The sequence below is a fragment of the Salminus brasiliensis genome, chromosome 9 (assembly GCF_030463535.1).
Source record: "Salminus brasiliensis chromosome 9, fSalBra1.hap2, whole genome shotgun sequence".
Taxonomy (NCBI): Eukaryota; Metazoa; Chordata; class Actinopteri; order Characiformes; family Bryconidae; genus Salminus; species Salminus brasiliensis.
The window spans coordinates 41,568,500-41,585,018 of NC_132886.1; the positions used below are offsets into that span (position 1 = coordinate 41,568,500).

Here is a 16,519-nt window from a genome sequence, read left to right on the forward strand (position 1 = left end):
TTTGATTGCATTCATTGAGAAGATCATTAGTGAGGTCAGGATGTTGGAGGATGATGATCACCACCCCTCCTCATCCTCCCCAACTTATCCCATCTAAAAGGATGGAGCTCCATCACCATCATTCCAGAGAACACAGTTCCTCCACTGCTCCACAGCTCCTCAATGCTGGGGGGCTTTATACCCCTCTAGTCCACGCCTGGCATTATTAGGCAGCATGGAGCCAATAGGGTCATGATGTTGATCTGCTCCAGAGGGTCCTATTCTATTGGCAGTACTTGGGCAATGGGCACAGCTTTAATGTAGCTGAATGAATATATTTAAAGGGGTGTCCACAAACATTTGGACAACGTGTCCAAGTCCAATATAGTTAGTTACGTCCAAGTAGTTAGCTGGGCTAAGTCGTATAATTAATTAGATAGTTAATTAGTTAATTAATTAATTAATTAATTAGTTAGTTAGTTAGTGGTGAATGTGAAGGTTTATTAAATGGTTTGTTGATTTGTAAACTTTCGTTTTGACACAAAAATGAGCTTGTTTTGGTACTTTCACCACTACAGAGGAAGGAACCAGACCTTATTTCCGGTACTGCAAACACACACACACACACTCACTCACTCACACACACGCACGCACGCTCGGTTCAGCCTCCAGTCTTCGGTGAAGGAGAGTCCGTCTCTCCGTCTTTCTGTCTACGGCTGTGTCGCATTTACTCTCGGCTTCTCTCCCCGATGGGAACCCGCTCCAGCCGGCTGCAGGCCGCTCCATCCCCGCCCTCGCTTTCCAAGCGCGGCGGGGTAAAGCGCGAGTCACGCCGGCGGCGCGGCGGCAGCAGCAGGCCGGCCAGTCTCTCCCTGGACCTGTCGGGCAGCTTCGACCGCGACTCGGAGACGAACCAGAGCCGCTCGGAGGAAGGCAGCGACTCGGACACGGGAAGTCCCACAGGCCTCCACGGGACTCCGGATCAGAGTCCGGATACGGCGCTTCCCGAAGCCGGGGAGAAGCCAGACGAAGACGAAGAGGACGACGACGAAGAGCCGGGGGAGAGTGCAGGAAGCCCCGACAGCAGTGAGCGGCTAGCTGCGGAGGAGAGCGCGGGGCCTGCTCCGCACCGGACCTTCTCAGAGCGGCTACCCGGAGGAAGGCATGCTTCAGTCGGCCGCAGCGGCGCTGCCAGGGCGGCGAGGGTCAGGAGCCCTCGGCCTGTATCTGAGGCTTGGATCGGACTGTACAGAGTCCGGCACGGCAGTAAGAAACACCGTTTATGTGTTTAAGACGTTTTCCGTGTGTTTGGTGTGGGGTAGGTTCTACTGACGAGGCTTTCTGGGCCATTTGTCCGATCCGGGCTAACCCGAGTGGTGCAGCGGTTACAGCCTGGCGCCTTAGAGAGCGATGAAGCCTGTATTTTGGAGGGGTGTAGGAGGGGAATTAGTGTGGTTTACCTTCAGTTTCACTATACAGCCATATATATATATATATATATATATATATATATATATATATATATATATATATAAAATGTGTGTGTGTGTGTATATTATATATATTCTTGAGCCGTTTTAGTGTAAGAGGTGATCTTCAGAACATCTCAGGCTGGTTCCTCCTCTCTGATTTCACAACCAGGGGTTATTTTTGAGGGGTTCCACTTTTTAAGCTGTGGTTGTGTTTGTATGATCAGCCCACTGATACACTTATTAATACACTAACAGGCTTAATATCCAGGTTGAACATCACTTTATGGATGTGTGTGACGTCCAGCGTGGACCCGCAGGTATTGATCTATCTGAGGTCTGGTCTGAGAGGGATGTTTCCAGGTTGGAGGATCAACAGCACAACCATGCACAAATCATCCAATATAATTTGCTCTGGCTTTATTTTTATTGTTATTTTTCTTTATTTTTTAAAACATTATAACATTATAATTTGGTTGCTTTTTAGGAGCCAGCAGTGGATCAATGTCTTTTAAATGGTCTTATAGGTTGTTGATGATGTATGGATAAATGAATCCCAACAGAAACACCTCTGAATATTTTAATATGCAACTTCTGCTTGTTTTCTCATTTATACCCAAAGATAAAACACAAAATGTCACTGGTTCACATGTTTTTCTTTAGTTTACAACAGGGGAACACAGGACTTGGACTGTCACCAATTTCGCTCCCAAAATCAATCAATCAAAGCACCATAATTATTGTAAAACAGCATTTTCAGGTCCTGCATAGACCTTAACTACACATGGAATCTGAAGGTGGAGCTGCGTTCTCATCCTCAGGATGCGTCTTTGGACGTCTAGTGCTGGTCCACCTGCTGCTGTTTATTTATTTTTATGTGCAGTGTTTGACTTAAATACTTGTAGATTGTGTAAAACTGACGTGTCTCACCACTAACCGGACGCCCCTCTCCATCACTCAGCCCAGTACAGTGAGTATCGGAGCACAGCAGCGCTAACAAACCTCACTATCCTCTCGAACCAGCAAACAGGGCAGACCACCTTTTACCACGGAAGCAATGGCGCCCACAGGGACGGACCTTTTAGCACTAGATAAGCGGCCCATTTCGGTTTGGTTTCCACAACGTGGTTCTGTACCGGGGACTCACGGCTCGCCGCAGCGATTTCAGAAAGTGTAGTACTGTAGAGCTGATCGGTGGTTGTTGATTACATGTTGGATTGTAGGGGCTAAAAACACTGATTGGCCCAAACTGATAAAGATCTGGAGAAGTTCTGAGAGACCTGTTGAAAGGAAAACGTGTTTGGGGACATGTTTACTGAGAGGAATGAACTGGTGACAGTCCAAGCCCAGTGTTTTTTAGCCACGTTAGCTTAGCATCTCTTGTTGTAAACTAAAGAAGCACATGTCGGATACCGAACACGTCTTGGCTGATTGCTTGAATCTGGAATTGGCGATCAATCAGGAAACTATACATTTTCATTATTTCAATCTTTTGCTTTAAATAACATGAATTTTATATTGGAGGTGATGATCTAGAGTTGGACAATATGATGATATTTTATTGTATCGTGGTAAATTTAATACTGCAGCATACTGATCAGCTGCAGGTTTCATTACTAACAGTGTAATTAGACTGAAGGGTTCATTAGATGAAGAGCAGCAGATGATGAGTATAAATCACTGTGTTCAGTACAGGAGAGGATCTGAACAATAGTTTATAAGAATCTGGTACTGATGATGGTTTAGGTGATGACATGTATAGTGATGAATATCATGATATAGCATTTTTACCATATCGCCCAGCTCAACGATGGACTATTCAGCGCGGTATGTCCTGGATAATTGTTACGACATATCAGAACAGGGTAACGACAGCTTTCAGAGACAATATTAAAAAATTAATAATGTCTACACAGAGCAGTCAGTAATAATAATAATAATAATAATTGGTTTGGAATGATGTCAATCACTCTAGTAAGATTAGCTTCATTTATGGTTTTAAATTTAGTTGTATGTCTGTCTGTAAAGAAAGTTAGAGGTTTTTGTTCGGACTCTAGAGAACGTCTGACTGTAGCTTTAAGTCTGGAGGCTGTTTCTGTGCCCTGCTGCAGAACTCCAGCACGGAGCCACAGCTGTCGTCGTTATTGATCTACATTAGGTCTGTTTGGAGAGGGACGTTTCCCGCTTTAAAGGAGGCGCAAGCGGGACTAAAGAGTCCTTAGCGGCCTGGTTTATGGATTAAACGCCGAGCGCCCCTCAGACAACAAGGCTCATTGTGTTTGTGGACGGATGATTACGCCGGCGTGTAATTGGGCGGAGGATTTACAGGCGTTTGAGACATTCCTGACGGGATGATCTCTGGAGGGATCGGGAGGAACGCCTCAGAACGAGCATTGCCGTGGTTTGTCTAGCCTGGGTTCGGCTCTGCTAACCTCCACCTATATCTTATCGACCTATATCGTAGCCCCGCCCCCTTTCACACAGATCTCCGTTTATAAGATCGGTGTGATTTTGTGATCCGTAATCAGCCAGACTTCTCTTTATCCCTTACTGATAAATGTAAATGGGCTCTGCTCCGATTGGCTGCCCTCATTCTTAAGCAGTGGGCGGAGCTGAACTGCAGCAGGCTGAATAGGTAGATGTGTGACATCATGAAAACAGTCAATCCTGCACTGCATCACGCTCCGTTATTCCCGAATTCCAGTTTTCCCTCTAAAGCACGGGCCCGCCCGGACCCGGCTCACGCAGACACTCTGCTTCCTTCTGAGGAAGTGAGTCAGATCTGAGGTGTCGAAATGGAGCGACTCATGGAACGGCTTAGGAGCGAGTCATTTTCCCACATTCCTCGGCAGGCGGATCCTGACAGGAAATGGGTCAAATCCCGCTGGCAGCAGTCCAGCGAGACCGCACAGAGGGAAAGTGGGTCATCGGGGTGCAAACACGCCTGCCGTTCACCCTGTGGCGGCCCACATTGCGTGCCCGTGATACAATGCCAGTCAGAACACGTATTGATCTGACCTCGGCTGGAGGGATGAGGCAGCGGTCAGGAGGGATTTGCTGACTCAGAACTGAGAGAACTGAGACGAACTATACCTTCAACAGCGGTGTCGGTTCCTCCAGCGTTCCTCAGCTCTGTTGTTCTGGTTCTGTTTAGGTTTATAGACTAAACTCAGTCCTAAACCTCATCCATCCACCAGCTAATGAAGATCTGGAGGAGCTCTGAGAGACTGGCGCTTTTGGGGGCGTGTCTACAGGGATGAGTAAATTGCTCACGTCCGATACCGAACTTGTCTCGTCTGATCGACTGAATTTGGACTCTGAGATCAATCGCTGGTGTGGTCACTGTGTTGGTTTTGTTATGGAAGCTGGCGTCCCACCAATCAGCTTGGTGCTAACTGAGGTTAGGCTTGCTGGTGTGCTTTCTGGCTCTGTATGACTCACTGTTCTCGAGAAGCATGGGCTGAAGTGTGGAGCAGCAGACGTGTTGAAACCTGAGTTTCTGTTTGTGAAATGTGTGTGATGTGAGATGTCTGGCTGCTCCTTCTTGTCCAGGCTTGAGGAGCGGCCCGATGACTCGGATTTTGTCCTTCGTCAGTGATCGGAGTTTATCTATTAGGGAAAATTGTGGACGCTACCTTTTTGGCCAAACTACACCTTTTAATAGCGCTTTTTTGGGGGGGGTTGGCAGTTAAGCCACACCCACTCATCCTACAAGACTGTAGCTCCACCCATCCATACTACAGCTGTTTTGCTTACCTATTTAGCTGGCGTCAGTTTAGCTCCACCCATTAGCCACACCCTCTCACCCTCCAACACTAGCACCATTCATTCTGTCTGCAGCTGTTTAGCCCTGCCCCCTCGTATTTTTCGAATGAGGCCTGGCCAATCAGAACAGAGCTATTTTACATATAAGCCAGTTATAAAAATGCAGTGTATTGATTCTGAATGATGATGGGTTGGAAAATGGTTGTGTAGAAAATGTGTGATGGCAGTGTAGGATATGGGCTCTTCAGTAGTGCTGTATTATGGGATGCATCAAGGGTTGTGTGTATGAGAGTCTGATGAGTATGTGTTTGTTTGTTTGTTTGTTTGTTTGTTTGTTTTTTTAGCAATCCGCTGCCCGTTCTGCACCAAACCGTTCCCTGGAGGCCGGATTGAGGAGCACCTGCTGAGCTGCCTCACCTCTCCACCTCTGCCTTACAACAGTGAGTGTTCCCATGTATCCCTCCACCATTTTAATGATCTGGTTTTAAAAGCAGGTTCTAGAGCCGAGCTCTTCTCAGAACTCTGGTAGAACAGTGTCTCAGGCTTCAGGCAGCGTCTTCATCACCATTAGGTGAAGAACTTTCTGTGAGGAGCTTTTATTATTAGAGCTTCAGACGTCTGCTTCCCTTCACCTCCACTGTAGAACCACAGCTCTGACTGGGGGAGCTTATCTAGAACCTCCACTGTAGAACTCCAGCTCTGACTGGAGAAGGTTATCTTTTATTGAGACGTTTGGTGGAGTTCCCCTTCAGATGACATTTTGTCAAAGCGATTAACTCCCACCTGCACTACGTTTGGATGCTTGCTTGCTTGCTGTAAGGACAGGGTGTAAAACCTCAGACACCTCAAAACCTCCTCCTCTCTCGCCCTGCAGCGGACGTGCTCAGTAAAGACAGTGGGGAGTGCTCCATATGCCTTGAAGATCTGCTTCAGGGAGACACCATCGCCCGCCTGGCCTGCCTATGCGTCTACCACAAGAAGTAACTATCATCTCTCTATCTGTCCTTGAAGATCAGACTCATCTGACTGACTGTGTCTCATAATCTTTTAGATTAGGGATGCTTTATGTCTGAATTTATGATCTTTATTATTATTACTATTGTTGTTGTTGTTGTTATTATTATTATTATTGGTCCAATATCTCAAGTATGGGTGACCATTTTCCGTTTTTCTCTTTGAAGCACATACAAAATCAGCACTGCACCGAATTTCTGTTTATGTAGACTCCATAGCACCCTCTGATGGTAGTGGTCTGTGAGCCATAAAACTGACATGAATTCTAAGATAAAATAGAATATGTATATATCTCATATTTTTGACTTTTTATTTATTTATTTATTTATTCCTTTTTTTTTGTTTACTGGTTTCTGTGCGGCAGCATCACAGAGGTGTGCGCTTAACCAGGGGGCAGCAAGGAGCACAAAGCTGCCCTCTCCACACTACAGAGCACTAATCTGCTAATTTGGGGATTGAAGTGGTGCAACAGATAACACCACTACCTGCCAGTGAGCTCCCACACCATGTAGGAGACTGCGGTTGGATTCCCAGTCTGGGTGACTATTCTGTGCTACACCTTGGGCAAGACTCCTAACAGTACACTACCCCCCCCCCCCCTTTAATACGAGTAACCCTGTAAGTCGCTCTGGGGAAGAGCGTCAGCTAAATGCCGTAAATGTAAACTGCACCAACCGCAAAGAAGATGGATGGAAGACGAGTGGAAACCAGTGATCACAGCAGTCTGCTGACCGGCTGCGCACGCACCCAGTACTGATAGTAAACTGGAAACCAGTCTGTTAGTAGTGCTCCAGGCTGAAGGCAGCCAGCTATTATTGGAATTTTCAGCTCTGCCTCAAATCCTGCAGCTGTTACGTTCCGTCATCGGTACAGAACCGCTGCTCCTTTTAGGGTGGGATGGAAAGTTGAGGCGGATGACTCCTTGTTTCTCTCGGTTTCACTCTGAATGTCTTTCAGCAGCTAGAGCCAATAGCCAGGTAAACATGGTGCAGGGTGTTCCACTTTGGGCAAACATCTTTTATTTATTTATTTTATATACATTTTTATAACCTTATTATTAAGCTGCGTGAGAGAGCAGTAAGTGTGTATAAAGGAAGGTATTCTGCTTATTATTACCACTGTGCACAACTCAGACTGAGACTGGAGGTGAACTCTCCTCTGCGAGGGGTCCGTGGGGGTCCATATGCTGATCCTCACCGAGCACCACTCCTCTTCTCTGTTTCTGTCCAGATGCATCGACTCCTGGAGCATGGTGAAGCCCTGTTGTCCAGAGCATCCTTTCGATTGACTTCGTTTTCCCGTCTCATCTGCCTGACTCAGGTGAGCTTTGGTGGGAACTTCAGTTTGTACAGGTTTCTGCTGCGGCCCGGTCCAGCTGGATCTATTGCATCTATTCTTTTAAAATACAGTTCAGCGTTTTTATCCACACGCCCCCAAACTTGGAAAGCCAGGGCTCGTCGAAAAATCCGAGATTTAGGGAAATAAAGGTGGAGTGGCGTTGGTGTGCACTCATCCCCACCATGACTAGAAGGCAGTGTGACCCCAGATCAGCTGAGGCCTGTTCCATGCTTCTTTACTTTTACTCTGGACCCAAGAGGCTAATGTTGCTAACAAGTAATGTCAGGTTATGGCCTGCTATAGTCATCTCCGGACTCTTGTGTGGTTTCTGACGGCGTATGACTCGCTGCTTAGTCTGTGTTTATAGATAACTGTGCGTCAAACCCCAAACAAGCCATGAAACCATTGTTCCACACTGATCCGGTGTCTGACTGATGGTTGCTTTAAATGATGCAGCACATGATTCACTCATATAGACCATACTTATATATATGTATATGTATGTGTGTGTATTAAGGCCGTCTCACACCAAGTGCCCAGTGCAATGAATGTCGACATTCTAACCTTCTGTAACCTTCTGTAACCTTCTCAACTTCAGGGTGGTTTTTGGTGGTCTTTAAAAATCGGTGTGTACTTCTGATATGGTGTAGTTCTGGGTACTTTCCCAGCTCCTCCTCATCCGTCACCCAACACGGGACGTCAGTAAGCTTTAGAGAGCCGGCCTACCCTCAAGATTTCTCCAGTTGTACTGAATTTGCAGCGAACTTTGAGGTCTAAACCGTGGTGTGAACTGAACCTGAACACACACACACACACACACACACACACACACAGCTAAATGATGAATATCCTGTTTGTGGGGATTGTGTAAATTTGACGTTCACCCAACCTGCATTCATGTACGAGCCAATCAGAACCGAGATAAGGTTACGACACTGTGAAGAGAGATCTGAATTTGATTGTTTTCTCGTATTCTGATATGTATGAAAGGGTTAATGTCCTGTGATCAGTGTACAGGGTTACAGTGTCCGTTGGTTAACGTTTAGTTTTGGTCTCAACCGTCGCTGTGAGAGTGAGTGGCCTTAAGTGGCCTCTGGGGTCCAAGCACTGCAGCATTATGGAGCCAGTAGAGCACAGAGAACGATGGGCAGTGTTTAGTCTAGTCTTATTTATAATAGCTGTGGGATCTCAAAAGGAGGTTTACGGACATGATCTGAAGATGCATAGCTGTTGTTCTCCTCCAGTAAGTAAATCCACAGCGTCCATCCCTGTGTTTTAGTCTCGGAACCAGAACTTTCATGTTGAGATCACTGATGCATTACCCCTGTGTCTCCAGTTTCGTCATTTTTCTCTGTAATGTAAATCTGGCAGTTGTTCTCTATACTGTAGGAGAATTTCATGATGAACGGACCAATAGAAATGTCTTTTACGTTGGTGTCCGCTGACAGTTATGAAGCTGACCGCTGCCTTTTCTTTTTTCCTCTTGAATTTGTTTTTCAGGAGACCACACCCCTGCCCGGCTACATCGATCCAGCAAAGACAGGACTGAGGGCAATGAACTGAACAAGATGCGCTGAGCGTGAGCCGGAGCTGAGACGGCACGGCACTTGGCCTTACTCTGCTGTAGAGTGCTTGCTTGGACAAAAGGGGGTCTCGCTAGGCTTGCTTTTCCTCTCTTCGCCCTCCGCTCAGAGACTCCTGATCGAATCTGCCTGACTGATCAGAAACAAACAAAAAAAAAAAAAGAAATAATGACACAGAAAAATGTAATGCTTAAAGAAAATACCGCAAAGAATTTACACGTTGGCGAAGGGGGCGGGGTGTTCCACTGGACGTCCTTCACACTGCCCAGAGCAGAGAGTCGGGGGCTCGTTTTGAGCAGTGGTGATGTGTCCCTGCTTTGAGTTCATGGTTGGAGTGATGATTATGATTTTGTTATTATTATTATTACTAGTACTTTTTACATGGCCGCTTTGGGTAAACCCTGGTTATTGCACAAGATACCCTTGGAGGCATGAGGAGGACGCTTTGATGTTTATTATTATTATTATTATTATTATTATTATTATTATTTGGGGAGTGGTGTTCTTGATCCACCAACGTTACTGTATCTGTCGTTTCATAAGCAGAGTGACCTTTCATGCAGTTTGGTTGATTCAGACCCTTCAGCTGAGATTTCTGACCATGCTCTTGAAGATAAAGGTTCCAGATTTATAAAGGTTTAGCGCTGACCCAAGAAGTATTTTACAGGCTTGAGTAAATGTTGAGTATAGTGTTCATTTGTGTTCGAGCGAGTACCTGTTTTCAAAGCTGCCCCTTAAAAAAATACTGTTTCCGTTAACCGTAATTCAAAGTGTTTAAAATATGTCCAGTAGGGGGCAGGGATGAGTTAAGAGCATATAGCGATGAAGGTGCGAATGAACCGAAATGTGCCGTGAACACACATTATCTGAATCCTAACTGATCCGTTTTCACACTGATTTACTGTGGTTTAAGAACAGACAAACCAAACGCCAACATAAACAAATACTGGAGACCCATTGGGCCAGCCCTAAACCTTCTACACTGCGAGGACTTTAAAAGGTTCCTCACACTTGTCTCATTTGAGAACCCTTTATGTTGAAGAGTGTGTGGTCTGAAGGCTTCAGTCAGCTGGGGTTTGGGAGTTGGGTTTTGCTGGAGATTGCTGAGTGACTGCGGTTAGTGTGAGTGTAAGTGTGTGTGTGTGCAGAGAGAGAGAGAGATTTGGACGAATGGGACCTCTGAAGTCCTGATGACCCCACTTGACCTCGCTCTGAGCGCTCGTTTGCGTTAACGTAGAAGAGACCATCCGTGCTCGTGGGCGCTTTTCTGTGGATCACCTACATTGGGGTCTCTTGGGGGGTGTATTTCTGTACGTGTATGTATGTGTGAGAACCAGGCCATCTGCTCAGAGACTGTGTGTGTGTGTGTGTGTGTGTGTGTGTGTGTGTGTGTGTGTGTGTGTGTGTGTGTGTGTGTGTGTGTATGTATAGCAGTGCTGCCATATGGGCCCATATGCTTAGCCTATGGCCAGTGAGTGTGGTCAACTGAGGGGTGAATTTTTCCCTCTTATTATTATTATTACAGTATTTCATTATTGCCCTCCCTGCAGGGGGCGCTAAAGGAACAGTTTGTCCTCAGGCTGTGAGAAGATGCTCAGTAATGTCTAATACACTTGCTTACATGGTGTTCTCTAGATCATGGACTACAGTGGAGCAAGTTGTGTGAATTAGATTTTTCCTCATGGGAGTCCTTTGAAAAAGGGGCGTCCACCTCATTTCATGTATGGACACCCGTCCAGAACTGCCTCGTCCTTTAAGGTGGAACGGAAAATTCCAGCGAGAAGCTAACTCCAGCTTGATTAAGATGAGGAACCGGGGTTTCTCTCTCTGTTTTACTCTGAATGTCACTCAGAAGGTTAACGTGGTGGAGGGTGTGCCCCTTCTGATAATCGTTTAGGTCACTTTTGAAATAATTAAATAATACAAGAATTTTCATTTCAGTAAAAATGATATCAGGCAGATATAATCTGCTTCTGGTAGATCGGTCATGAAAAATGAGATCGGTGTGAATTTGTCTTTTGTTCCAGGCAGCAAAAAGGTTTAAAAAAAAATGTCATTTGACACAGCAGGTCCTGCGACATGATGCACATTGTGATGGTGATGCTCAAACTATATACAGTGCAGCCCCAGTCAGCATGCACCTCGGACGTGGTTCTTGGAGACGTTCTTGGAGATCTGAAACGCTCTTAAAACTACGGATTTCCAGCGTTAGCGACTGCAGCTAGGCATGCTGACCTAATGCTGCGAAGAACCAACAGGTGTTTACAAGTGAAACAAACAAAAAGGAGGTCGATTCCGGCCTAATGGTGAAGATTTCAGTATGGTGAACATCTCAGCCATGGAGAAAGTTCGGTAGCTTGCCTGATTGGACTGATTGGACGGTCCAGGTGACCCTCCAGAAGCTCAAAGGTGCTGCAAAGAACCAGAAAGTGAAAAAAGTGAATTTCCCCTTTTGAGTGTTGCCACAAAACCTCTGCGTTCATCTCCTGCTCTTATAGTTTCTAAAGCAGGCCTTGACGCTGAAGTCGGATTATCTAGGCGAGGCGTATTTGTTGAGAATGGACTTTGAGGAAAAGATTGGACCTTTATGATTGGATTACTGACTGATGGTATTGCCTTCACTTCTTCATTGCACAAAAGAGCCCAGTTCTCATCCTAAAGGGTCTCTAGTCCATCATAATCACTGTTTGGTGATTTGTGGCAATTGAAGCATGGGAACCACCTGACTGTGCTGGACTGAAGGTTCTCCAGGACCAAAAATTGATTGTGCCATAACCAGGCTCTCCTCTGGGGGGCAGCATAACACCTTTTCCGTTCTGTTACATCGCTTGTCCTTTTTTGTTGTTGATGCTTTTCTGCTCCAGCACATCTGATCTGACCGGGTCATTCAGATCTGGGTCACCTCCAGATATGCTCCTTTATTTGGGGCTCTGTTGTGGCCATGGCAGAGGGTTAATGGTTCTTTTTTAAATCAGTGGTTCTGATCCTCAAGGACCCCCAGATTTTTGCTTCGGCTTCTCTCAAAATATTGACAGAAGAAAACTCCAGATGGTTCGGGGTTCCTGAAGACCAAAATGCTCGAGAACGGCTCTTTGAATGGTTCCATGTAGAGATGGGAAATCCAACAGAGCTGCTCAGGCTGTTGGAACAAAATTCAGCATTTTGTTGGAGGTTTTTGGACCTGGATTTTCCATCTCCGTTCCTCAACCTGGTCCTCAAAGATGGACACCTCAGTGACTCCAAGATTGTCCAAATTTTTTGCTTCAACCAAACTCACCACTCGAAAGGATGGGGGGGGGGGGGGGCTCTGGACCCTCTCAGGCTCCCTGAGGACCAAACCACCAGGGCAAAGAACCGTGGTTCTCAATCTGGTCCTCTGGTCCAATGACTCCTAAAGCATTGTTCGAGTTGCCCCGTTTTTCTTGGTTTATATGTGAACAGTATGTAAATACAGACGGAAGTGTTGCGCTGGTGTCCGTCATGGTGGAGTTTAGCTCCTCTCTGGGTGAGAAGAAAATGAGAGTTCGGAACAGGTGTCCAGATGTCCAGGTGTTTAGGGTCGGTGTGACGACGGTCTCTGCTTCCCCAGATAGTCGACAATCTTGCCTTCATTCTGCTACAGACCGGTTGAGTATTTATTTATTAAAGTGTATATACGTCTCCCATTTCAGAAATGGCCTGGTCTTCTGTTCGTCCATGATACTGTTTCTATGCTCAGACCTTTTGTATGTCTGATGAAAATGTTTTATATGTATTTTTTACAATAAATATGCTTAAGTGTGTGAGTTTGGTTCTGCCTGATGCTTTTTTATTATTATTATTTATTTATTTATTTATTTCCTAAAACACTCAAGGAACACGAAATACTGACAGCTGCAATTACTTTTTATTTTTCACGGGTCCAAAAAATTATTTCGTTTTGTTAGATTTTATTGCTGCTACTGGAAAGTTTGACAGGAAAAATAATATATTGGAGTTTTATTATCTTTATATTTAATTCAAGAGTTTATTGTTATGTGCAGAGCCTCCATTTACTGACAATCTTATAAATATCAATATAAAAAGAGAAACTGAATGTGTGTGTGTGTGTGTGTGTGTGTGTGTGTGTGTGTGTGTGTGTGTGTATAAAACACTGCAGCTGTGCAGAACTTCCCCTCCGCGTTTAAGGTGGCTGAGGTTTCTCTCAGCTTCAACCTGAATGTCCTTCAGCTGTTAAACGTGGTGGAGGGTGTTCTCTTTTTTTTTCTTTTCTGTTTTTTTTATTATTATTATTAATAGTTTAGAGAAATTTCAAAATATGGTGCAGTTTGCAAAGCAATAAGATTCACTGTTCCTGTCAGTTTATTTAAATCATGTAAAGCTTTTGTGTGTGTGTGTGTGTGTGTGTGATAAGTTTTTATTGCTCAGTTATCATATCAGTTCAGAAATGTCTATATTTCTGCTCCTCTCTTTGTTCTTCTCATTTCTGTGGCGAGACTAATTCTACATGTTCAGAAGAGAAAGCGCTCCAGTGTTGATCAGATCGGGGTGGAGGAGCCTCAGCTCTTTGAACCACTCTAGGAAAGGGCCTCCCCTGACCCCCTCCCCTGCACGGGCTGGACGTGTATCTCCGTGTGTAGAACCCGTCCCTTCACCCGGTTACTCAGAGTTCTCAGTTCTACCTAGATTTCAGGTCGACTTTAAGGAGCTGGAGGAACGCCGCTGAAGCTGAGCTCCACATGAGGGTCCTGCTGCTCACGTGACCTGCGGTGTTCCTCTTCCTTCACCGCACAGAGTGAAAGCTGAACTCTCGGTTGAGTAAAAGGGAAGTGTTTTTGGTGAAACCTCTGTAGCTCTGCGTTCCGAGGGTTTTGAAACGGTGTCACAATAAGGTAAACTCCACGGTTCCTCAGCGGGGTCGAGGGGGGGCGCGAGGGAGGGAGGGAATGGAGCCAAGCCTTCTTCACACTTTTTGACCCGTACACACGCTGGACTTTCCCAGTGCTCAGCTGAGTCCTTCAGTAACATACTGGACATAACCTGTCCACTCTGATCTCCTCAAGAAAGGACGCTGACCAATCAGAGTAGCTTCAGTCTCCAGCGCAGTCTGGAGGTCTTGCCCTCCTCCGTACATCTGAAGCGCAGCATCACTGTAAATAAGAACTGTTAATAAACTGTTAATAACCACTGCTTGACCGGGATACCAACCAGCGATCTTCTGCACCTTACCCCTCTGGACCGCTCGGACCTGTCCACTAATAGATTCATCTCTACAAAAAAAAGGTCAGCCCCCATGTTCTAGTACCCAGGTCGGGTTCCTGGATAAGGGCAGTGGTAGGTTTGTTGGTCCAGACACAGAACCTTTCTAGACTCTCTGAGTTTGTAGGTATTTCTTGAACCGTTCATTCAGTCAGAACCTTTTCAGAACCCTCAGGTTCTTTTTTTTTTTTCATCTTGGATGTTCTCAGGCTGTTTGTTCTGGCAGAATTCTGCAGAACCTTTTAGATCATTGAGATTCATCAAGAGTTCCATATAGATAGAGATAAAAAGAAGAAGCTCTGTGTGTGTGTGTGTGTGTGTGTGTGTGTGTGTGTTTACCACACACAGGGTTTTTTCCAGGTCAGTGTCAGGAAGTGAGCAGCTCTAGCCTGTGATTGGCAAGAGGTGAGAAAACCAGTGTTCAGCTGTGAGAGTGTGTGAGTGTGTGTGTTCACACCAACCCAAAGACACACACACACACACACACGCGCGCACACACACACAGGAGAAGAAGGTAAGTGGCTGTTTGATTCTCTTGAAACCTGCTGATCTTCAGTTTGGCTGCTGAGCTCTCTGCTTTTACAGAGAATCGCCCTCCACACTCAGAGAGGCTTAGTACTGAAGGGGATTCCACCAACGTTTCAAACTTCTCCTAAATAAGGGTTTTGTGGGGTTTCATGGGTTTGGTGTGAAACGCTGGGTTCTAGATAGTCAGAGCTGGAGTTCTACAGTGGAGGTTCTAGATAAGCTCCCCCAGTCAGAGCTGTGGTTCTACAGTGGAGGTGAAGGGAAGCAGACGTCTGAAGCTCTAATAAAAAGAAGCTCCTCACAGAAAGTTCTTCACCTAATGGTGATGAAGACGCTGCCTGATGCCTGAGACACGGTTCTACCAGAGTTCTGAGAAGAGTTCGGCTCTAGAACCTGCTTTTAAAACCAGATCATTAAAATGGTGGAGGGATACATGCTGCAGGGTGTAGTGCAGCTACAGAAAGTAGTCCCTAAAGAAAACTGGATTAGTGGAGATTCTCTATTCACTATTTTACCCTCATCATCATCATCATCATCATCATCACTCCATATAAAACTCAGAAGACTCGTGTTGTAGCTGCACTGGTGGGTTTGGATAGGAGATAAATTATGGGCTGTATCTGTGTTGTTGTAGTCATGGCGACCGAAGCCTGCTTCCATTCACCTCCACTGTAGAGAGATGAGAGTGGGTCAGTTTCTCACCGGACCCCCGACTCTGACTCTGACTAAAACACTGAGCTCTGCAGGATTTCTTCATTAATGTTTATTGGACTGAAACTCGGGGTGGGAAATATTAAAGTCAGGAGGGCTTGATCTGAACATTATCTGCACTCTTTACAGAGAGAGTGGTCTGTGTAAATACTTTGAGGTCATCTGTCCGGTCAGATGGGGAACTGAGAGCGTGTCCACATCAGATGCCTTTTTAATGAGGCTGTGTGAAAAGCCTGCTTCATCTTCACGGATTAACGCTGTATTTCATCACTGTTGAGCAGAAAACCTTCTTTTCATTATTGCTGTTTTTCACTTTCCGCCACAATGTGAATCTGGCAGTTCTCTATACTATATCAGAAGTTCATGAATATTGACCAATCAAAATGCTCTAAACATTGCATAATGAATGGACCAATAGAAATGCTCCAAATATCTTATGGTGAAACCTCAAAGCATTGCTGTTTCATCATGTTTGTGATGTCACTTCCATGAGACCACCCATTCAGCCTACAGCAGTTCGGCCACAACCATTTTCATTTTTAAGTGCAGCCAATCAAAGCAGAGCTCATTTCCATATTCTGTCAGTGTTAGAGGGTGTGTAACAGAGAGGCTGCTGGAGGAGAGAATTGTGGGTGTTTCTGGTTGCTTCATCTTCCTGGTTTTCTGCAGAATGACGGACATCCAGAAGCAGCCGACTCCGGAGGAGGTGCATGGCAGCCCCAGTGTGCCTGCAGCCGCCCCACCTCCGTATCCCCCTGGACCCGGTCAGATGCAGCCGCCCCCGCCCTACATGCCCCCTCCCTACCCGTACGGCCCGGTCGTCTACCCGGCTTGCCCACCTGTAGATGCAGTCACTGGTACTGGCCCCATCCCACCCCCAGCTTACCCCCCTTA

The 16,519-nt window shown here is 45.8% G+C and overlaps 2 protein-coding genes across 3 annotated transcripts in view; both read left to right on the top strand.

Annotated features, from left to right (window-relative positions):
- The first annotated feature begins 592 nt into the window (after positions 1-592).
- LOC140562675 (uncharacterized) lies at positions 593-12,930 on the top strand. Its single transcript, XM_072688503.1, has 5 exons — positions 593-1,245; positions 5,558-5,653; positions 6,088-6,193; positions 7,458-7,547; positions 9,066-12,930. Exons 1-4 carry the CDS (start codon positions 729-731, stop codon positions 7,513-7,515), a joined length of 777 nt encoding a protein of 258 aa, XP_072544604.1. The 5' UTR covers positions 593-728; the 3' UTR covers positions 7,516-7,547; positions 9,066-12,930.
- Positions 12,931-14,759: 1,829 nt separating this feature from the next.
- The window catches only part of LOC140562678 (protein lifeguard 1), a 7,927-nt gene continuing 6,167 nt past the window's right edge, over positions 14,760-16,519 (top strand). Inside the window, exons 1-2 of one of the 2 annotated variants that reach the window (XM_072688510.1) lie at positions 14,760-14,900; positions 16,295-16,519. The exon at positions 16,295-16,519 is cut by the window's right edge and continues 65 nt beyond it. In XM_072688510.1, coding sequence (XP_072544611.1) covers positions 16,296-16,519 — 224 coding nt within the window. In that variant the 5' untranslated portion in view covers positions 14,760-14,900; position 16,295. Of the gene's footprint in view, positions 14,901-16,219 lie in introns of those variants that run through there. The other variant, XM_072688509.1, reaches the window with a different exon arrangement.

Excerpts from the sequence above, each read along its gene's own strand:
- LOC140562675 (XM_072688503.1), top strand. The coding sequence starts at position 729 with ATGGGAACCCGCTCCAGCCGGCTGCAGGCCGCTCCATCCCCGCCCTCG. Across the intron at positions 5,654-6,087 it reads TCCACCTCTGCCTTACAACA|CGGACGTGCTCAGTAAAGAC; the intron begins GTGAGTGTTCCC and ends CTCGCCCTGCAG. Across the intron at positions 6,194-7,457 it reads CTATGCGTCTACCACAAGAA|ATGCATCGACTCCTGGAGCA; the intron begins GTAACTATCATC and ends GTTTCTGTCCAG.